At 41.6% G+C, this 23,138-nt stretch overlaps 3 protein-coding genes across 7 annotated transcripts; all 3 read left to right on the top strand.

Moving 5' to 3' along the window:
• The first annotated feature begins 382 nt into the window (after positions 1–382).
• LOC128461873 (4-galactosyl-N-acetylglucosaminide 3-alpha-L-fucosyltransferase 9) lies at positions 383–3,653 on the top strand. Its single transcript, XM_053447021.1, has 2 exons — positions 383–637; positions 1,895–3,653. Exons 1-2 carry the CDS (start codon positions 584–586, stop codon positions 2,987–2,989), a joined length of 1,149 nt encoding a protein of 382 aa, XP_053302996.1. The 5' UTR covers positions 383–583; the 3' UTR covers positions 2,990–3,653.
• A 498-nt stretch (positions 3,654–4,151) lies between these two features.
• Positions 4,152–15,996, top strand: LOC128461875 (transmembrane protein 196). 5 transcript variants are annotated; one of them, XM_053447029.1, is made up of 9 exons: positions 4,152–4,754; positions 4,926–4,973; positions 5,691–5,729; positions 7,653–8,589; positions 9,305–9,650; positions 11,596–11,652; positions 13,799–13,934; positions 14,742–14,860; positions 15,304–15,996. In XM_053447029.1, exons 4-9 carry the CDS (start codon positions 8,582–8,584, stop codon positions 15,373–15,375), a joined length of 738 nt encoding a protein of 245 aa, XP_053303004.1. In that variant the 5' UTR covers positions 4,152–4,754; positions 4,926–4,973; positions 5,691–5,729; positions 7,653–8,581; the 3' UTR covers positions 15,376–15,996. The 5 variants fall into 5 exon arrangements, with proteins under 5 accessions (XP_053303004.1, XP_053303005.1, XP_053303006.1 ...); XM_053447030.1 differs by having other exon boundaries at positions 4,158–4,754; positions 9,305–9,539; XM_053447031.1 differs by lacking the exons at positions 7,653–8,589; positions 9,305–9,650 and having other exon boundaries at positions 4,165–4,754.
• Positions 15,997–18,117: 2,121 nt separating this feature from the next.
• Positions 18,118–21,820, top strand: polr1f (RNA polymerase I subunit F). The gene is made up of 4 exons (XM_053446554.1): positions 18,118–18,414; positions 19,986–20,127; positions 20,309–20,517; positions 20,678–21,820. The coding sequence occupies exons 1-4, from the start codon at positions 18,131–18,133 to the stop codon at positions 21,189–21,191; spliced, it is 1,149 nt and encodes a 382-aa protein (XP_053302529.1). The 5' UTR covers positions 18,118–18,130; the 3' UTR covers positions 21,192–21,820.
• Positions 21,821–23,138: the final 1,318 nt, after the last annotated feature.

Raw genomic sequence — 23,138 nt, 5'->3', positions numbered from 1 at the left:
GTGCATGAGACGGATGAATAGAGCCGGTGCACATGAGAATAAAGTACTTAAACAGATGCTACGCTCATACTTTTTACGCCAAGTTAAACTGGTGCATCACTAATATTTATTAAATAAAGTTTAAAAAGTGGCACCAGCGTGTATGATTAACTTGTGAGCAGCAGTGTGGACTATGGACCACAATAAACAAAAGTCAGTGTAGAGGCGGGACAACAGGACCCAGACCTAATTCGGCAAATCAAGCTGAGAGCACCTCAGCAGTTAAGAGGCAAGTGGAGCAAAACTGTGTCAGCATTGATTTCTGGTCTGTTGTGACTCCACCTCCCTGCTGCCCTTACTCCTGGTCTGTTATGACTCTTGTCAAGTAAAACCAGTTATATTAAATGTGAACACTGTCAACTGCAAATGTTTTTACACCTCGCTGCTGCCACTACTCCTGGTCTGTTACGACAGGAGTCAGTAGCAGCGAGGTCTAAAACTGTTGGCAATTGACAGTATTTATATCTAATATAACTGGTTTTACTTGTTGGGTTAGTAGGCTGGGCTTGATACTGTCCGAACAAAAGGCGTTACGATATAGTGTATGGACAATTTACAAAAGCCTGCCAGTAGCAAATCCAGCACTAACACAGGAAAGGTAAGCACATGTTTTTTATTCAGTTTGTGTTACTGTTCTGTAATCTGTAATATTTCTATCTCATACACACATATTAACCTATAATCAAGTGAATATTGAGTCAGTATTTTCTACTATTTGTCTGAAGATGAACAAACTATTATGAATGGTTACTGAAAGAATAAGTTAAGGGTTAAGTCAGACTGGAACTTATAATCATGAGAAATATTAAATTATATGTGGATAATTTTTCTTAAGAAGAACATCGGAATATTTTTTTTTTACTTCCATTTATTTTATAAATAGCCACAGTCAGTTTATGTAATCATGACCTGTGAGGAATCCTGTCTGAAATGAAAGATATTATTTAATTAAATTAGGGGTTCGTAGTAATGTGTATTTATTTAGGAAAATAAACTCTCCTCGGTGTGTTTGCAGCTCTATTGTAAAGCAAGAATGGACACATGGAAATACATCTATTGTTCTTACTACGTGCCGCTATTTAACATGTGTACAACGGATGTTTCCTACTGAGAAGTCATTGCGAGTATTCCGTCAGTTGTTTAGGAGAGAGGGTGGGGGGTTGAGTCACTGGCCACATTGCACAAGACATTGCTATGGAGTTAAGCTTGTTAGTTTGTTTTTGAAACGGTAGAACAGGTTAGTGTTTGGCCTCTAGGCTCCGACTTAGTCACTCCCCCTCATAAGATTACAAGATGTTATGGATCTATCCGTGCGCCCCCACTACAAAGGTGTGGCCATTCTCCATAGGAGCATTGGCCTGCAGGAGAATATACTACCTAGCGAAGCTGCCACGTGCAGACCTTGCATCTCTCACCGTGCGCCTGAGGGGAATATACTGTACCTCGTGAACTTGGCTTTACTGCGAGCACAGCAAACCCAGCAAACCACCTGATATGCAACAATATCATTAGGCTGCAAAATGTATACAAATTAAAGCATGTCGGGTGGAGATAACCATCTGATAAGCAACAATAGTAATAGGCATAATATCCAGTCAAATTATTCAATGAATCCTACAGAGTCTAATGTATTCCTGAAGTTTTTTAACAATAATTGGCTGGCAATATATGCTTTTTAATTCAGCCCCACGCACGCTGCTTAAATGTGAAACTGGGAAATCTGAAGCTTATCAGGCTTGTTGTGCCTAGATACAGGTGCAAAGCTGACTGTATTGGCAAATGGTCCATTAAAGTGCTACAAGTCATGATGTTGTTATCAAAGAGGTGACAATAGTTTTTTTTTTTTCTTCCGCAGATGAGAGGATCTTCCAGTCAAATGCTGTGCCTGGCATACTTAGCTATTTTTGGCCTTATCTCCTGTGTTATTTCTTTCTTTGTATATTTTGAGCCTCAATCCCCTTTGTGTCTATTTACATCTACATTTGGTAATGGAAAAGTTAATGAAGAGGCACCATCTGACAACCCCATCGTTCTGCTGTGGACCTGGCCTTATAATGCGAAGTTTGATTTCAAAATCTGCTCAAGCTACTTCCACGTTGATGGCTGCATTCTGACTGATGACAGGTCATTGTACAGCCAAGCTGAGGGAGTCATCTTCTACCATAAAGACATAAACTGGAATTTGGAAAACTTGCCCAAGGAGCCACGTCCATATTTTCAGAAGTGGATTTGGTACAATGTGGAATCTCCCACGAACACGGCGAAAAAAGCAGGTCTGGAAAACCTGTTCAACTTAACACTGAGCTACAGACGAGATGCTGACATCACAGTGAGGAATGAGGTGACGATCAAGGAGACAGAGACTAAGGAGGAAGTAGTGCTGCCCCTGAAGGACAAACTGGTTTGTTGGGTTGTCAGTAACCACGACCCAAATACTGGAACATCTGTTAGAGACAAATATTACACAGAACTGTCCCAACACATAAAGGTTAATGTCTTTGGTACTGGTTTTAATGGGCACCCGTTGAAACCTGAAGACTATTACCCCACCCTTGCGAGTTGTAAATTTTATCTCTCATTTGAGAACTCGCAGCACGTGGACTACATAACAGAGAAGGTCAACGGGCCCCTCGTGGCGGGGACCGTCCCTGTAGTTCTGGGTCCACCAAGGGAAAACTACGAGCAGTTCCTTCCCAATGGTTCCTTCATTCACATAGATGATTTCCCTGACGCTAAAGGTCTGGCAGAGTTTCTGCAACGCCTGGACAATGACCATGAAGCATACATGAGCTACTTTGAGTGGAGAAAGTACTATGAAGTCACTCCTCATCTTTTGACAACGAGCAATGAATTCATTCATCCTATCTGCCTCGCCTGTGGCCACATCGCAAAGTACAGAGAATACCATGTTGTCAATGACCTTTATGGATGGTACTTTCATGAAAACTAAAGTGAGAACATCATTTGACTGACTATAAACTAGAACATATACTTTGAATTTGTGTGATTGCTTTGACATTATAAAGAGTAATGAAAAGTAATTATTCAATATAATTCATATGGTAACAGTTGATATTATCAAACTGGAGCTGATGAAAGAAGTGTGGCAATACTTCTCTTTTTTTAAGTCACTTTGAGTTGTTTTGAATACATATAGACAAATAAATAAATATTCAAATCTAAACATAGGTTTTATACATTTTATTGGGGTCATTTGAAGGATTATGTCATATTTATTTTTTGCTTTGTTTATACCTTAATTGATGACTTTTTTAAAGACTACAAGTGAACTTACAGTTTTCTATCCTGACTTCATTAGGTTATTGGTTGTGCTAATGAGTAGGTGGGGCATCAGTTGCATGGATCCAGCTGAATAGCTGCACACTCGCATTCAAATCAGCTATCATTTTACAACTCTAAGGGACAATCCTCTGCTTTACACTGTTTTGATTTAAAATTAACTCGCCAACCCCATTTGGTGGGGAGACATCTTGTAGAGCAGAAATTATGCTATTCGATCTATATAAACTATGTATGAGCATCCATTTGGCTTCTTTGCAGTTTCTCTTGAGGAGGTGTATGTGTTTTATAAAAAAATAAAGTGTGAGCCTCCAGATGTTTCGTGGACTGTCTCTGCCTGTGAATGTCTGCAGAAATTCTGCAGAAGACAGCATGTGAACACAGCAGGGGATCCCCCGCTGGATTGACCACTAGTCAAGGTTGGTCACGCTTCTAACAAGGGATTGACCAGAAATGAAAACAACCTACTGTCAGTGTTCTGAAAACAAAACCATTTGATCTCCGCAGGGGAATACATATGCACCTAAATCCTGTGGAGGATTTGTTGCTGTTGTGAACATGACTGAGCAAAGAACCTCCCGCTGCGTTGTGCACGTTTGAGATGAAAAATCAAGAACAGGTTTGAACCCAAATGAGCAGAGATTCTCTGTAGGACAAGTCTAAAAGAGTCTTTAAGCGATACTTATGTGAGATTTTGAAATCAACAGTTAAAAAGCGAAAACGACAACGGAAATTATTCCAGGGAACCCATAAAAGTGATGAACCTGGCTGTAGTTCAATGCTTTGCGAAGTTACTGAAGTCTGCTTCTCGTCAATGGCGATGGAACTTCACAAAGGATTCAACTGCAGCCAGGTTCATCACTTTTATGGGTTCCCTGGAAACATTGCTGGTGTCGTTTTTGCTATTGCGCCGCGTTTCAGTGTTGTGACTGTTTTTTCAGTTCCTTGAGCTCTCTTGGCCACCGTAGTTTAACCCGAAGAATACCAGTCATAAACATTGAAAAACCTTTTTTGAAACGACCTTGTTGGTCGGTTAAGGCACTTGACTACGTTCCCGAAATTCTGAGGGGCACTGAATACACCATGTCCACCGCATCGGTCCCATGGACTGCAGATATAGATCGGCCCAGACATTTTACCGTAAAACTTATGTGGACGCGCATTCGTTTTTATGGTCGTGGGCGTGTCTGATCTCAAATGTAGCATGTTTCATTCGTTCTCAAAGGACTCACCTGGTAGAATTTATTGGCATCTCCTACAAAACTAAACCGAGGAATACGACATATCCACAGGAGTTGCTGTCTTTCCCGCGGTGGTTGAACTTACAAAAATAATTGATTTCTAAGGTCTTCATTTCAATTTCTCTTTCCACTGCTTCCTTTTTTCCGCCGCACCTGAGGCACCAGCCTGCACCGGTGAGTATTTTCTACATACGCCCTGATTCATACATCGGCGGCGAACCGTTACATCTACAGAATGACGCGGTGAAAAGTTTGTTTGTGAACAATGTGTGCAAACAACAAGGGCAAACAGTGTTTGTGTGGTTTTGATTCTCTGGTTGTGTGTTTGTTTAAACCTGTGTTCAGGTGACCGATCACCGGACAGAGAGACCCAGACCTGATTCTGTCGGGAAGGTGAGAACATGTGTCTTTTCAGTGGTGGTCTTGGTAAATACATGATGAATAAATGACATATGCCAAGTAAGTAGTTTGTCTTAGCTGATGGCCTGTGCTGTGATGCCTAAATTATCAGTCAAACTCGATCTATATTGCATCTTTCATTCAGGTCAGTGCAGTTCAAAGTGCTTCACAATTGACTGATAAACCACCAATTAAACAAAGCTAAATAAAAATGCTGACAATGAAATGCAGCTAATTCGATTTTAAAATATAAATAAGTCATTTAAGATGATAAAATTATAAAAGATGGAAAATCCACAGCACACATCTATCACCACGAGTGAATGCTTTTATAATATTAAATTTGCTTAAAAAAGCCGGGCACGTTAAAGCTGCTAGGTGACATGGCGTTACTTTTACAGCATCATATTATTACTGCTGTATTGACATTACAGTTTTATTATTGGAGTTAAACTTTTTTTATATTGGTTTTTCAAAGTCTAGCTACACTGAACGCCAGATAATTTCAGGAGATTATCAGAAGATTGTGTACGTAAGAACGCAAATTTCAGAGTTGGAGGGTTTTTCGTGCCACTGCCCCAAAAACTTAACACGAGAATACAACTATCTCAGGATGAAGAAGTCGCAAAACTATGAGAGGACATTCACTGTCTATGGTGTTACTGAAGCCATGATGCTGTTTACCAATCAGTTTTTCTCTTCCTTCCACAGATGACGGCACCTTTAAATAAAACCTCATGCCTGGCAAAGGTAGCTACACTCTGCTTTGCCTGCTGTTTTGTCAGCTTCTTTGTATATTTCAAGCCTCCATCTCCTGTGTGTCAGACTATGACTACAGTAGCTGATGAAAAAACTTATGAAGCCACAGGGGCAACTGAAAAACCTATCGTTCTGCTGTGGTTCTGGCCTCTTGGTGTGAGGTTTGATTTCCAAATCTGCTCAAGCTACTTCCACATTGATGGCTGCATTCTGACTGATGACAGGTCATTGTACAGCCAAGCCGAGGGAGTCATCTTCTACCATAAAGACATAAACTGGCATTTGACAAACATGCCCAAGGAGCCACGTCCATATTTTCAGAAGTGGATTTGGTTCAACGTGGAATCTCCCACGAACACGGCGCAGAAACCAGGTCTGGAAAACCTGTTCAACTTAACACTGAGCTACAGACGAGATGCTGACATCACAGTGAGGAATGAGGTGACGATCAAGGAGACAGAGACAAAGGAAGAAATAGTTCTGCCCAAGAAAGACAAACTGGTTTGTTGGGTTGTCAGTAACAACAACCCAGCTACTGGAACATCTGTGAGAGAGAAACATTACAGAGAACTGTCCCAACACATAAAGGTCGATGTCTTTGGTGCTGCTTTTAATGGGCACCCGTTGAAACCTGAAGACTATTACCCCACCCTTGCGAGTTGTAAGTTTTATCTCTCATTTGAGAACTCGCAGCACGTGGACTACATAACAGAGAAGGTCAACGGGCCCCTCGTGGCGGGGGCCGTCCCTGTAGTTCTGGGTCCACCAAGGGAAAACTACGAGCAGTTCCTTCCCAATGGTTCCTTCATTCACATAGATGATTTCCCTGACGCTAAAGGTCTGGCAGAGTTTCTGCAACGCCTGGACAATGACCATGAAGCATACATGAGCTACTTTGAGTGGAGAAAGTACTATGAAGTCACTGCTCATCTTTTGACAACGAGCAATGAATTCATTCATCCTGTCTGCCTGGCCTGTGACCACATCTCAAAGTACAAAGGATACCATGTTGTCAATGATCTTTATGGATGGTACTTTTCATGAAAACTACAGTGAGAACATCATGTGCAGAACTTACAATAATAATTTACTTCTAATGTCTCTGTTTAAATTCCTCTTTCCCCTGCTTCTTTTTTCATGCCGCACCTGAGGCAGCAGCCTGCACCTTTGCCTGTTCAGTTATTTTTTTACATAAGTTTTACTTTCATTTTGATGTGAACATTTGATACAGGGTGTTCCAAGAAAAGGGCACGGTGAACCACATTGTTATCACTGTTTGATCAGGATTACACCATCACAATGTGAATGTTTAGTCTGTCCCTAACTGCCATAGGGAGAGGCTTAGTCCTGAAAGCAGGATATGCACTATTTACTTATCTTGAGCCCTCTGATAGAAAGGTGGTCCGTGGCATGTCAACATCTCAGTTGCTTGACGCACAATGAACAAATAACCTTTGTGGGATCTTGTTACTCAGTGACGGGAATGCAATCAATCATGTAGAGGTACACATACTTGTATGTGACTGAAGGCTTTCCACATTTATACTCACCTGCATTGACTGTGTGTGAATCAAAAGTTTAGGTTTTTAAGTGAAACATGTTGAAATTAAATTCTATAGTAAGTCACCAAAACAAATGAAAAGAGGGGGTAAGGTTTGATCTATAAATACTACAGCAATATAAATATGATTGAGGAACTCCCATTTTAACTGTTATCTTATGCCTTTCAATAAGCTTGGCACAACATTTTAAATGTTCATATTTTGCACTTCATATTAACCACAACATGTGTTTTCCTCTATTCATCAGTTAGGGTCATATATTCTCTCAATGTGTTTTCAGGGTTATGTAAAGCACCTGCCTTTTTTTTCTCTTTTTTTTATCATTCATTTGCGGTTCATTTGGCTGATCCAGTTCGTGGGTTTTACTGAAGGTGCATCTAGCCCAGGGGTGTCCAGACTTTTCATCCCGAGGGCCACATACAGAAAAAAATGTGAAGGTCTGGGCCACTCACGCCGCCACGCCCACCTGCCCTGGAGCGGACTGATGACAGTGCACCTCAATCGCGTCGCTTAGGGCGGGGGGGGCGTGGCGGCGTTCTGAGTGTACAGCTGGCAGGTCAGGGGTGAGTTGGGTGCTACTTAGTGTCAAAACTGAGAAGTACAATACAGTTGGCCAAATTTTCTTGCTTTGAACTTAATCAACTGTTGTGTACAAAAAAATTGATCCAGGTAGAAAAACTTTTATCATACATGTTGATGAACTTTGAGCATATAAAACCATGTGATTGAAGCTATCTGAAGATTAGCCTGAATTGCTAAGAGATTTTTTCTAAAATGATTGCTGTGGGGTAAAGTGAGACAAATGCTCTGGGGTAAAGTAGAACAAGTTAAGTTTAGTCTTAAACATATTCTAGTGTTATATTACATTATATATGTTTTATTTGTAATGCCATAAACATTGTAGAAAAGCCATCTTGCCAAGAAACTACACCAGGAAGACAACCTGGGGCCAAGCACCCCTCCCAGAGATGGAGAGTTTAGCCGCTGAGGTCATGCAAGGAAAAAAGTCCTTAAGAAAAGCTGGAAGGGGTAGAAATATTGACAAGACAACCCTCAAAAGATTCATAAAGAAAAAAGAGAAAGGGAAAGTAAAATCAGTAGCCTGGGGTGCAGTAGCTGAGGCAAAGAGAATATTCATAGATGAGATGGAGGAGGAGCCAAACACTTGAAACAACTAGATGACCAGTTCCATGGCCTTGCTCCAGTTAAGTGCTGTGAACTGGCATTTGAATACGCAGAGAAAAACAATATCCCTGTCCCTGCCAATTGGACAGAGAAACAATGTGCAGGTAAGCTAGAGATCACATGAATCATAATAATCATAAATGTGCTTAATTTACCTATTACAACATGTGTTGTTATGGTAGTTTTAAAGTGGAAAAAGTAAGTGGATCACTTTACCCCCTTGATTTCTCTGGTATGTCTCCCTTTACCCCTAAGCTGGGGTAAAGAGAGACACAAGACCACTTTTTAAAAAACAATCATATTTTAACTACCCTTTGTCCTGAAGACATTCTGATCATTTCCATTGCTAAGAAACATCCTGAATTAATGGGAAATGTGTACATTTTACTGATATATAATGTTGGCTCGCCTAGAGGGGAGTAAATGTAAAAAGTGTCTCACATTACCCCGCTCTCCCCTACCCGAGGGTACAAACCCAGAAAAGTACAATTTCTTCAAAAATAGAGCAAAACTACAAAGTGCTATAAGTAAGTGCCATTTAAGTGCTACCAAATTGTTAGTTTAAAAAAAAAATGTGTAGTTTGGACACCCCTGATCTAGCCGGAAGGGACTGTGTCAGCTGTCCTGAATTCATGTGGCTTGGATGTCTGTGCGTGCGTCCGTGTGCGTGCCTGCGTGTGTGTGTGTGCTGCTGCAATGATGCGCGATCACCAAGCGGCTGAACTTCATCGGTGCGCTCCTTCTCTCTCTCTCTCTCTCTCTCTCTCTCTCTCTCTCTCTCTCTCTCTCTCTCTCTCTCTTTACAAACAACGTCATCAGAAGCAGAGGTTTACCTCCTCCACCTCTACTTTGGCAAGTCCTCTCAACGGTTCTCCTTCACCCGGACAGCCTTGTCTTTTCCCGGCAGGCAGTCCTTGGCGCACCGAGAAGCGGACTCCTTCCTCTGTCCGCGCCTCCTGCCGCCCCCTCCTGCTGGAGCTGGAGAGATGCCCGGGGCAGGATGTGCTCCAGCCGCAAGATCCTGTGGAGCCTGCTCTTGCTGTCCGTGGTTGAGGTGGGCCTGGGTGTGGCGAGTATCGTCCTGGGAGCCGTGGGCATCAGCAGGGTCCGTGGCGAGCACAAGCCGCAGCAGGGCGACGCGTCCCCGGTGTGGAGCGGGCTCTGTGTACGTCCTGCATGGGAACAACTCTTCTCCTCACTTCTTACCTTGTTGTCAGAGAGGATGAGTATGGATGTTGATTAAACTCTGTCAGGAATGTTACATTCACAGTATAGGTTATATTATCGTCATAAATTACACAGTGTATTCATTTAATAATCTGAATCAAAATCAGCTTTTTGAAATAAATTAAAAAAATCTTTACTATCCATGGTCCTACAACTCATAACCCGCTCTGGGTTGAGGAGGATTGGGGTATAAATTGATTGCTGTTAATGTTGGTGGCTGTTTATCTAATATTAATTACTCTTTTCCTTTTTATCCATAACATCCTCCCAGTATTAATAAGCTGGCTGTGGGTAAAGAGTAAATATTATGGCTGCCAGCCCTTTATGTGTTCGTCCATTAGATGTGGGAGACACACAGTCATTTGGCCCACTGTAGATGCCTCAGTGCTGGAGCCAAAGATTGGTTTCATTAATTCATGCTTGAATTGTTTCTCGGAGCTCAGGGAGGGTAAAAGCATTTTACACACAATCATCCTCTCACTGCTATGCTGAGATGAGGGAGAAACAAAACGATGTATTGGCTGACGTAAACGTTGCTATTTAAACAGTTGAACCATAAACTTTATTATAAATAACTATAAAGAAAAAGAAAAACACCAATACTGTGAAAACCCATATTGGCCAATATTATCGACCACCCAATACATACTGTATTGGAATATATATATCGATCAGGTTATTATTGAATCAGCTACTATGCTTCCTAAGCTACGGAAACTAAACTGCTAAGAAGTACTCATGCAATATGAGCCATAAAGAAACATCAGTATTTCTTTTAATCTTTTTAAGTGATATTGTACAATTAAAATAGCCCCCACAGTGCTGTATATAAAGTTGTTGTACTGCAAAGTGCTTATGCAATGTGATGTCCGTGTGCGTTGAGCCTCACAGCTGTTGAGTGCTGTCCGCTGAGTCAGCGGCCCGGTACTCATGATCACCCAGAAGTTTAGATCTCCTGTCAGGACCTGCGAGTCATTGAGACTGATTGACCACTGTCCCCAAAGGAGGCTGGATAATCGCTTTTAATTTTCCTGCTTAGGGAAAAGAGACTGTCGATCATTTCAAATAATTTTCATGGCATTGAAGGCTGAAGTTATAAAGAAGCTTATGCTCGGTTTATTTCAAATTACTGCCAAATAATAATGAAATTGTGTTCCTGAATCCCTCACTTCTTGAAGGCAGATAAAACCTGGAAATTATCAGATTGTGTTCTGTATTGTATCTAAAGATGTTACCAATGTACATAAAAGGAGTGGGGATTATTTTGTGCGAAATGTAAATACTGAAATAATAATAAAAGTTATGGGGAACTCCCAATGAAACTATTTTTTTATATCTTTCAATACAAGTAAGAGAAAAGTCTTAATTGAATGTCCACTTTACTGAAGAAGACCACAGGACAGGGCTGAAAGCTCTTAAGTGGAAGTAAGTGGACCTTTAGTCAATCTTATAAATGGTAATTTTAAACTACAACATATTGAGAGTGGAAGGAGTGACAACACACACACACACACACACACACACACCCTACTGTTCTGAATGTTTCATCAAAACTAACTCTAGTGTCCCACTTGTAAGTGTACTCTGTCAGGAAAATACACCACCGTGCTGCTCCGGTTCAGTCTGAATCAGTCACTGATACAGGAAAACATGGCTTCCTGATGGAAGCTCACACTGTTATTTTCTCTGAGGGAGAGAAGTGCATCTGAGTGCGCAGGTGTAAGGAACACCTTCAACCTTCCTGTGGCCGAGACAGGGAGGAGAAAACGACCAAAACATTTTAAATATGATATCATTTCTTAGCCGGCGACTTTTCCTCGGTGACACACTAACAGGGTCATTTGGAACTGTTCATTTATGTATGTGTCATTCTCTCTTTCCAGTTCCTGGTCTGTGGGATGTGCGGAGTGTTGTGTGCTCGAAAGAGGACGGGTCTTATTGTAAGTATTTAGAGTAATTTTGTTCCCCTATGATCCCTTATCCTTTTTTCTTACTCTCTTCTTTAGCTTCATAGCTCAGTAGTTTGTACACAAGTTATCAAATATGACAAGTCACTTGTAGAGGAGGTTATACGTTTCTGTTCTTGACTTTACCAATTGTCATGTACCTAGTGGAGACACAAATAAGAGAAAAATGTAAACAAAAAAAAAGTACTTCAGTTGGTACCACACAAACAAATTAAGTTATCAGTTGTGTTGATTTAACTTGTTAACTTCAATATGAACAATCTTAATTTAATTAATTCTATTTTTTAGAGTAACCTTCTTTCTCTCTGTTTTTATTGTTCTACAGATCAAATTAAAAGTTCATTTGATTATTCAGCTTTTTATTGGGCACTATTATGGGGATCGTTTTGTACCTTTTGATGGAAATTGTGGACTTGCCATTTCTTTTTGTTTAAGCTTAAGATAACTGTCTGCTGGCTGTAAATTCATTTTATCAAGATAGTAAATTTTCTTGTCTCACCGTTTGCTAAAATGATAATATTCCTCCAACATATCATTGCTTCAGACAAATGGCCACTTGCCCATGTTGCAATTTAACTTTGGTGCATTTAAGACACAGGTAAATTTGAATGCATTAGTTTGTCAGTTTGCCAATTAGTTGGATTACACAATAATATCTGACAGATTAGTACAAATCTTGTGTTAAGGCAGTAAGGGTCAGGGAGGAACCCATCACATTTTGGTGTGGATCAAGATCAGCATAGCTAACAACTGAAATCTGAGGGGTTTCCTTAGAAAGCTGATGCATTTTAAGTACTTTTAATATTCACAGAAAACAGTAATAATTACAACAATATAATGGTGTACTGTGTGCCTCCCATGTCAAAATCCAATACTAATCAACACACATTCACTTGAATTGTTTATACTGTAAATTATGTTGTCTGAAGGATGGAACCTATCACTCACACAAGGTGCCAGTAATCCAATTCAAACATCCGTGTGTGTGATGGCGTGTATGTGTGTGTCTGTGGTTGTCATCCTGTCATCACGTCTATCCTCTGAGCTCTAAAAGAGACGTGTGAGGAAACTAGAGGAGACAGCCAGTCAACTCTCCTCCTCTCTTTCTGTCGCTCTGTCCATCCAGCGATCGCTCCACATTCTCTCAGTGACTGCAAGTCCTTGTGTTTCCCTCCTACTGTCTCTGTCTCCTGTGGGGAGGGCGTGATGGATCAGTGTCAGTCTGCTGTAACAGAGCCATCGCTCAACCTTCCTCTCCCCCTGCCTCCATCTGTCCATCCCGAACTATTGTCTCTGTCGCCATCCTCCCCCTCGCGCTTTTCTGCCCTCTTTCATCACTTGCATCCTTCTCTCTACCTTCTTTCTCCCAGTCCTTTCAATGCTCTGGCCCGTTCCATCTTTCTTTCCTTATTGCTCCTTCCAGCCGCTGCCTCCATGTTTTCCTGTGGAGTGATGATTGCATTAGGTTGGTTTGGCTCCAGACTCCTGCCAGCCGCTTTCAACAGTTCAGCGGATAATGACTGAAACTGGAGATGCCCTTTTCCATGCAGTTAAAGGCATCTGCGAATCTGTGCAGGGAGCAATCAAAATGAGAACTTGTGTCCAGACACAATAAACACACACACACACACCCACACACACACACACACACACACACACACACACACACACACGCATATGCATACACAATTGCTGGGGAGTAGAATTGAATTGATTTCATTTCATTATTTGGATTGCAAGGTAAAGGAATGCAATCATCGCGCGCACACACACACACACACACACACGCACACGCACACATAAACACAAATACAGGAAGTGAGTGATGCCGGCAAATTTACAAGCAGGGCTATATTTCCGGAGGAGACTGTGCTTTGAGAGCAATCCAATTTTCTAATAGGAAATTTGATTTATTTTGACCGATGCACATTACCCATCGCAGCAGCCATCACCCAAAACAGCTAAATGATGGAGATGGAAGCTCAGTAGCAGTTTGTATATCTCCCATCTCATCACATTTTGTCAGTTCGTTTACAGTTTTGTTGATCGGATGTCAATCTTACCATAAGCATTGACATGAACTATTCTCCCTCTTTCTCTTTCTCTCTGTGGCCCCCAGATGATCCTGTTTTCAGCGTGCTGTATCTGCGGGCTAATTGGTGGCATCCTCAACTTCCAGTTTGTTCGGGCGCTGAACAAACGGCCAGACTCGATGCACTCGATCCACCTGGCTGCCATGACTCTGGCCGGTCTGGGTAAACCAAAAATAACAATAACACAACAGGACCATCCCCCAATAGGTCGATGGCTATAAAACATAACTAGATATATCATATTTATGGGTGTATACATGCATGTTTTTTTTTTAAACATGTTTACTTATTTCCCTTCTGCGTTTTACATTTTGAGCGCATCAAGCAGTCAGTGACATGGCTGAGTATTTCCATCTCAACACTTTAGTAAACAAATACCAGTCTGAATTTTTTTTTATTCAAACAGCCAGGGCTTGTGATGTCACACACCTAAGAAACCAATCCTGTCAACTTGTGGGTGGAGTTCAGCTGCAGGAAAAGTCTCCTGAGCTGCAGGTGAGGGAAGAAGGTGTAGAGTTGAATTTAAACTGAGGGGCCATGAGTCGATTTTGATTCATGACAAACCTTTAGAATATGTCATTTTGAGAAACAACAAAGAGTTTTAGAAGGTGTAATAATAAGATCGGTACTTTATTGGTTAAGAATAAAAAAGGTGTTGACATGTCGGTGCTTTAATCATCACAAAAGTGTTTCACATAATGAATAACATTCACCCCAGGCCCATCTTTCCACTACGTATGGTCCATATAACTAAAATAACCAAAAGGTAATTGCTACACAGAAAATCCAGGGCTTTATAGGGACACAAGGGACAACTAGCTATTCAAAGTAGGTGAATCAACCTTTTATCAAACAACAGTCGGTTCCACTTACCACAAAAAACGATGAAACACTAAAGATGGGACAGTCCACCCTTCCAGTAAAATTCAGCTCTTCACCAGCCTGTTTTCCTGTTCCTGTCTTATCCAGGCATCACATCATGTACCTTATCGACGTGGCTGACCTGTCGCCTTGCCAGCTCTGAGCAGCAGAGGATGTTCCTTGAGAGGGAGCACTCACTGCACCACTCGCAAGAGATGACCGAGAAGGTAAGACAGCAGAGCAGCAGCAATTGAAACGGCTGCAACTAGCACCTACCTCCCCCATGGCCTAACATTCCCCTTATGAAACCATATTTGAATTCAATAGTTACAGAGTTTTATTTTTGCTATGCACCACTCATAAGTGTAAACACGTCTGGGTTTTTTTTCATCGAGAACCATGAATTATTCTTCGCAAAATCAATGAAAATTTACAAGAACACTGTATCTCACAATGTTAAAGAAAGAAAAATGCCTGGATCTGCTCCCTGATCTGGATTTGAACCAAAATGTAATGGATCATTCCCCGACCAGCATTGCATCCTTCCACCAAGTTTTCACATATAGAAAACATAATGTCCTTGGCAAAGGTAACAATGGCGTGTATATCCGCAATAGGTTGTCAGTTGCATGTGAAGTTGTTAAGTGTGCTCGCATGTTCCCCTTAACAGGAGATCCTGGACAACTCCAGCAATGGCATCCCTCAGATCTCCTACAATGGGCACACCGCAGCATCACCATGATGTCACCAAAGGGGCGAGGAATCAGTTGACGACAACAGACAAATGTAGCATGTACTTCCTTCTGATAGGACTGTACACAGCCCTGCAACATGCAAAGTGACTGTGCAGGAAGTGAATTTAAGTCTCACATCTCGGAAACCTGTTTTCTGCTCCAGGAAGAGGGAGGCGTCTGTGCTTCTGACTAATTATGCAAACGTCGCCTGAAACCTCTTCACTTCAACCAAAGCCAGGACGTAGGGCTGTTGTTTGGGTGATGAAGTCAGGTGGCAAAACGTCTACGTGACATTGTCTGACCTCGAGGGTAATAAGCAGGAAGAGATTTGATCAAATCAGATGCCTCAAAGTGATAAGCACAAACCAGGAATGCAGCTGATCCACCTGTTCTAAAGAGCAACTTCTGTTTCATTCTAAACGCTCTTGTTCGTCTTGTTATGGGTTCATGGAATGCATATGTCATCTGAAAAGGGAATGCTTTTGCATGAAAATACAGTCACACCCAATGTACTGTACTGTATATCCATGTTTGTATATCAGGCATCTAGTCATATCTATAAATGAGACATATTTTTATAAATGCTTCTTATAAAAAAGTAATTCAAATAAAGTAAGATAAATCAGAAATATCGTTGGAATTCTTTTTTTGTTTTAATTTTTTTTAAGTTTAATTTACAAATACACGCTTAGCAGCAAGATGAGTTTTCAATGATCTAAAATATGTTGGTGTGTTTGTGAGGTGTTGCGAGTGTATTGCCACATCATGGTACAATCATCAATAAACCCCCAACATTTTTTCAATGGAAACATGTGTTTAATCTTAACAAACCATTACAGTATCGAGCTTTGACAACCTGCAGCACTGCACAGTCAACATGATCATTGTGGGGCTGGATTTATGAAGCCACTGTTCCCCTGTGGGACTACAATTAAACACAGTGACGGCTCCAGCTCTGCTCTGGGCTCACACGCTCATCGTAAAGTTAAGCGATGAGGTAAATCTCTTTTAGAGCACCTCTCAAAGCCGGGGGTTAAAAAAGTGCTTCACAAAGCAAAAGGAAAAATAGCAATTAGATTGAAAAATACAATCTCACACACGCTCACACCACACAGTTACAAATGAGGCCGCCTATGAGAAGATGTACCCTTACGAAGATGTGCAGTCAATCATATGCTGCCTCATTATGGTGTTTGTCGACTTCAGAAGGACAGTGTGTTTGTGTGTGTGTCCTTGCGTGTGTCTTAACTATTAACTAGAGCCCACAGCAGCAGAAGCCAGAGGAAGCACATTGTGTGTGTGTGTGTGTGTGTGTGTGTGTGTGTGTGTGTGTGTGTGTGTGTGTTCATGTGTACTGTAGTTGCACCAATTGACACCTAAGGTCACCTTAATGATCTTAATGCAGGTATGAACAGGATACAGAATCAATGAACGCCTCCTACAGTGCAGTCACCACACAAAGGGCATGACGGATCATTTTTTTCCAAGACTGGCTCTTAAATTAAATGATAAAGCAGAACCCACGTTAAAATCGTTGCTCTGAGGTAAGACAGGTTGTATAACACGACACATATCCTTATCAGTGTTGTGCAAGTGCACACCTCTCATGAACTAGTTCAAAGTTCAGTTCATACAAGTAAAACTTAATAGTTCACGTTAGATAGATAGATAGATAGATAGATAGATTACTTTATTCATCCCCGAAGGGAAATTAAGTCGTCATAGCAGCCGGTACATTTGAATACAATCAAATACAATACAGTAGAAAAAAACCGACAGCAAATAGTTCACCATTTAAATTCTGAACTAGTTCATAGTTCAGTTCATAGTTCAAAGGTGGAAAGTGAGAATGAAAGACCTAACTTGTTTTTTAAAGAAAACTTTATCTATCACTACCCCGTGCCTTAAACTGTACTTCATATGTTTCAATTCCTAAAAGAAATGTTTTTTTTATTATTTTTTACTATTGCTAATTTCGCATGCTTATTTATTCAGACCCTGCAAACAAAATGCACAACAGATCATAGTGCTATGCCTTGCTATGAAACCAATTATCAGGCTAGACCTTAAATTATATAATTTAAATTTATAAAATGTATGTTTGTTCGCGCTGTGTGGGAGCTCGCACAAAAATCGCTCTTTGTGAAAGAGCGATTTGTTTACTGCTCCACCAAAAGAGATGCGGACGTCAGAACATCAGGTCGGCTATAAAACTAGTTCCGCCTCACATTTCCCCCTCCCGGTCGCGCGCCCCACCTGTTATGGCTCCGCGCACCACAGTTTGAGAATCACTGGCATCAAGGAAATGTTACGGGCACTGAGCAACGATATGGTGCAAGCATCCGATTTAGACAGCGTCTCTCCTCTGGCGAAGGAAAACATACCGTAACGTTTTAGCTAGACCTCAGATAATATGCGTGTTCACCGTTCAAATTCCTATTTGTCATGAAGCTGCGTTCAGTTAGTTCTCATAAAATGAACGTGTTTAATGAACGCGTTTATTTGAATACGTTCATGCACAACACTGATCCTCATATATAGTAAATACAAGTCTGAACCATTGTTTGTATCACAATATTAAGAAAAGCGGATTAAATCTTAATTTGTTTTAATTTCATGAGTCAATTATTTAAACTTTTTGACTCTCATTGCTGTAATTCCATCTCCTCCCCAGCAGGTGTCCCCCTAAAAAATGCTCTCTCCTGTTTACCATCCTCGAGGCGGAAGTCGCTCGTTGTTGGTGTTCCGGTCTTGTGAACCAGCATGGCGAACCTCGAGCATGTTGAGGTCGACCCAAAACGTGAGAAAATATCTAGTGAGGTCCCCGCCGCCGGCGACCAGGTCCGGCCGAGCGAACCGTACAGAGACGCGGTCCCGTGTTCGATCCCGTCGTTCGCAGCCGCCTCCGAGCTGCTGTCTGCGCCGTACTCGTGTCTGGTCATGAACACGCACCGGAGACACGTCGCGCTGCCGCCCATGTACCTGCAGAAGAAGAGGACGGGCATCCTGGTCGAGCTAGAGGCCGAGCTGCTCAAGTTCTCTCCGAGGTACGAGCTCCCACAACAGGAGGAGGAACCCCGTGTTAGATTTATACAGCTGTGTCGACATATTCACCCAACTGCCTGTGTGTACAAACTTTAACAGATTTACATAAAGAGAATATAGATGTCAATGCTCAAGCTGTCAGGTTATATAACTGCATCTAGTGGTGCCTTTATAGATTATACAAATTAAAGGTTCAGTGTGGAGAATTTATTGACATCTAGTGGTGATGTTGCGTGTTACAGTTGAATCCCCCTCCCCTCACCCTCCTTCAAAACATGAGACAGAACCTGTGGTGGCCTTTAGTTTTCATAAAAACTCAAAAGTGTTTAGTTAGTCCTCTCTGGGCTACTGTAAAAAAAACATGGCAGCGTCCATAGTGAGGAATCGCTCCCTATGTGAAAATAAAGTATACCATTCTATGGTAAAGAACACTACAATTCGTATAATTTAGATGATTAAACACTACTGAAAACATCACTTGCATTATTTTATATTCAATTTCTGCCGATAGATTCCCTTCACTAAATCGTTAAGGGAACAGAATAAGAAGAGCAATATTTGCCCCTGTTCTGATTTGAAGTGGGAAGTACACTTAAACTGAATTTAAGAACAGTTAGACAGAGTGGTTTTAAATTTAGTCTCGCTGTTGTATGTCCAAAATGCTCAAAAAGTAGTGAAATGAATTATTATTGGTGTTGTAGCATTACTTATTATTGTTGGTATTCCGTCTCACATAAACACAGCCTGCCCTGCTCCCATCCTAAATGAATAAATGGGCATCGTTTATAAGGTTGTAAATTGGGGGTTTCCTTGCGTTGTAATATATCAATTACCTGGACAATTATATAATAATTGCAGATATAACTAAATCTGCAATAATATTTGATTCGATGCGATACTGGACCCTGCAATCTATTCGAAACGACACCATCTGCCCATTTAAGACAATCGGTTACGTTCATATCAAGTCACAGAAAACAGCAAAAATATTCTTTGACATTGTAATGGAGTTTTGACTTTAACTGCTGCATTTCATGGTATCTGTGGCTAGAGCCTCTCTCTCTCTCTCTCTCTGCTGCACCTTCACTTTTCTTTTGTCCGTGGCTGCCCATTTCACAGGGTGTCTCATCTAAAACGATAAGTACAGAGAAGTGGGTACAGTTTCTGTGTGTGTCGCTGAGGGTTGCAGCAAGTGTCAGTTTGATTTTTGAGCCTTCACCTCCTGCTTGTTTGGCTACAGTGGTCTGGTGGCCATAATAGCCACCAGACCACCGGGTCAATCCCTGGGAATTAAATTGATGTAGGTTGGCTCATCACAAACCATCCAACTTTTTCGGACATGGCGCACAATGCGTGCAGGTAGCGGTCACCTGGAGGCAAACAAACTCAAACAGGTCCGTCTCAGGACTGATTGATACTCAATGACATACCCCGATTGTCCTTGTGTACAAAATGGTTTTCACCCACCAATTGAAAATGATCTGTAATTATGACACTAAAGCTGTGTCATGTCATGTTACACTGAGTCAAACTATTTTTAACTTGTACACCCTGTCATATTTTTCTCTTGCAGTCTGAAAGGAGTCCCTTTGGCTTATGACAACATCAGTATAGTCAGGCAGCACGGAGACATCTATGACGACAGCAGCTACATCCACATGGACATAGAGGCCAATTTTATCCTGTTTCAACCTACAGTAGGGCAGAAATTGCTGGTGAGGTTTAATTAATTTACAGCGGGCACACGGCTACAGTCATGGATTTGACGGATTATGTTACTTTTATGTCTTGTGAGACATTGTCAACCCCTCACAACCACATAAACAAAACATTTCATTACTTGCCCATCTGGGATGTGAGTATCATACTTTATTTCTACTGTGTTGGTTTTTCCAGGGTAAGGTCAATAAACTCGGTGTAAGCCACGTTGGCTGCCTGGTGCACGACTGTTTCAACGCCAGCATTCCCAAACCAAACCTGGTGCCCATGGAAACCTGGAGGGATGCAGGGCCAAGGATCGGATCTGATTTGGAGTTTGAAGTGACTGCACTCGATGCTGATAATGTAGGGGTGCTGCTGATCAGAGGGCGGCTGGACAGAACCAGGTAAATGACCTGTAGCGGTGGTTGGAGGAGGAGGCTCATGGCAAAAGAAATCTGGGAACTATTCACACATTTACAATGTCAATTTACAGGTTTTTGTTGCATCAGTTGAGTTGCTGTTACACTTTTCGATTGATTTCTGTGTTTTGTCTTTGTGTCCAAGGGTCCAAGAGCTGATGGCTATGGGTGAGGGCCCGGAGTCGGGCATCCCTGCAGACCAGCCGGACACAGCAGACATGGAAACAAACCCTGAAACCACAGAGGCATCTCCTGAAAACACACTCAAGAAAAAGAAGAAAAAGAAAAAAGACAAAGTCAGAGAAGAGGAATCAGAAGGGGAGGTTACACCCCCCTGCCAACAGGACAGCGTCACAACAGCAGAGCTTAATGGAATGACACATGAGGCAAACGGCAACGAAGTGGGTGAGAAAAAGAAGAAGAAAAAGAAGAAGGAGAAGCGTCTGAAAGAAGAAGAAGAAGAAGAAGTAGTAGAAGAAGAGGAGGCGGGTGAGCTCTGTCCCGTGCAGGGGAGCGACTCCAGCGGCTATGTCAGTGACAAGCCAAGCAAAAAGAGGAAACATGAAACTGGTAGAGAGGTAACATCAGAATTTAGTGAAGTACCTGAACCACCAAAATCAAAAAAGAGGAAAAAACACATTGAACAGTTAAGAATCTGAAAACACATTGTGTTCTGTTTGGAAATTGGTTGTAAAAAACCTGTTGATACTAATTATGTTAATGCCAGTAGGAAATAATGATGTGCCTTATAGTGAGCACGTTTTCTGCAGCATGTTGGGCTCTTCTAAAGTGTATAGCATAGGCTCAGGCTGGCAGTCTGGAGTATTTCTACAGCTTCATTACGTAGCTTCTGTCCTAATGACACTTACTGGGTTGTGATCCTGTCTGCCGCCAGATGGGGGCGCAAAACTGCTTCGTTCATCCACACTGGGACACAAACCAAGAAGTGAAACCTTCAAGCTTCATGTGCAACAGGAGCAGGTTTTTTCCAAATGGGAAGAAATTAACAACCAAGACACAAACCAAACACCATTCAAGAAGGTAGCAATGTCTTTATGAGAGCTGCAAGAAGAGGAAATAACACTTTTCTTCCCATTGTTCACAATATTCAGTCTGAATCAGTTTGCATCTTACACTGCAATAGTGAATCGTGTCCAGTGCTGCACCAGGTTCCTTTAGTGTTGCATTGTCAGGTATCACATGGTGTGTCTTCATTTTGACAGAGAACCAAAACAAACAGAAATGAAGTATTAATATTTCTTTCAAATAAAAGATCCATATATTTTGACATGATGGCATTGCTTCTATTTACTTTTCCTTCAGTGATTTGAAATACTTGGAATCCTAAATTGCAGGCATCGAGTCTTATTAACAGGATTTCTTTTTTTTCTATGGCAGATTCACTCCCACAGTAGAAGGTGACAAGTGATAAAGTGCTGAGAGACGGCCTAAAGATCTTTGTGTTTTCTTTACCCCCCCCCCCCTCAACACACACATGCCCCTGCCTTCCAGTGGGGAGCTTTATTAGCTGTGAGGTGCTAAGATTTGGAGAGCTTATCAGGAGCTGCCTAAAGAGGCAGGATAAGGAACCGCAATTAACTGGACTCATGTTCATCCATCACACCTGATTGTGTGTCATCGACATAAGCCGTCTCTTCGCTTTGTGTCTTTTATTTTGTAAATTTGCTCTCCCTTATGTAAACTTGAGACACTTATAGAAACACTGACAGAAAAAGCTTAAGTAACGGTCCCTGTAATTTGTTCTCCCATCACCTCCCTCTGCTTTTTATCGCTCATTTTCTCGGGTTGGGCTCCGTCCCTCGTTCACCTCTCCTTCACCTAACATAGTGTGAATACTGATTCAGCATCCATGCTTTTGTTTTCCTGCCTCTCTACGCGCTTACCATTCTCTTGCATCCTTCAACAGATTTCTTCGATAATCTTCTATACTTCAATAATGGGTATCTTTAGGAATGTTCTAAGAAGCGTGTCACTAATTGTCAACTCCCATGGCAATAGCCTAAATGCCAATCCCTCTTCTATTAGTCATGAAGAGAATGATCTTCCAAAGCTTTAGCGAAAAAGGACGTGGTCATACCGAGCCCGTTGTCTTCATCAATGGTGCCTTTGACAAAGGAGCAGCCACAGGTGGACATTACCTTTTTCATCCACCCAGACAACTGAGAAGACGGAGTGTGAAGCTTTGAGCAGCCCGAGAGGAGCCAAGGACCCATCAGCTGTGAGACCGATTTTCAAACATTTCCAGGTTTCAGTCTCAAGCTGAACGACCTGATTCTGGAAACAGAAGAGATGTTAAAGGAGGTTGTTGGCCTTTCGAGAGGGCGATGCTTAGATCCCACACTGCTGGACTGTAGGCCGACATGTGCAGCTGCCTCTCAACAGTGAGTCTTGATCTATGCCTTGAAGCTACTTATACTTCTTTTCACTTAACTTGGCACCTTTATGTTTTTCTGCATTTTCCAGCTTTGATTTGATCAAGTTATGCATTAATTTTGATTTTGAGTAGAGGAAGAAAATCAGCACACACTTGGCATTGTTTGTTCTAAAAAAGTGTTTTTATGCATTGTAGTGCAAGTATCACAATT

This window comes from Pleuronectes platessa, chromosome 18 (genome assembly GCF_947347685.1).
Source record: "Pleuronectes platessa chromosome 18, fPlePla1.1, whole genome shotgun sequence".
Lineage (NCBI taxonomy): Eukaryota > Metazoa > Chordata > Actinopteri > Pleuronectiformes > Pleuronectidae > Pleuronectes > Pleuronectes platessa.
Note: the sequence above shows the minus strand (reverse complement) of the source record. Positions and strands in the feature narration are given on the sequence as shown.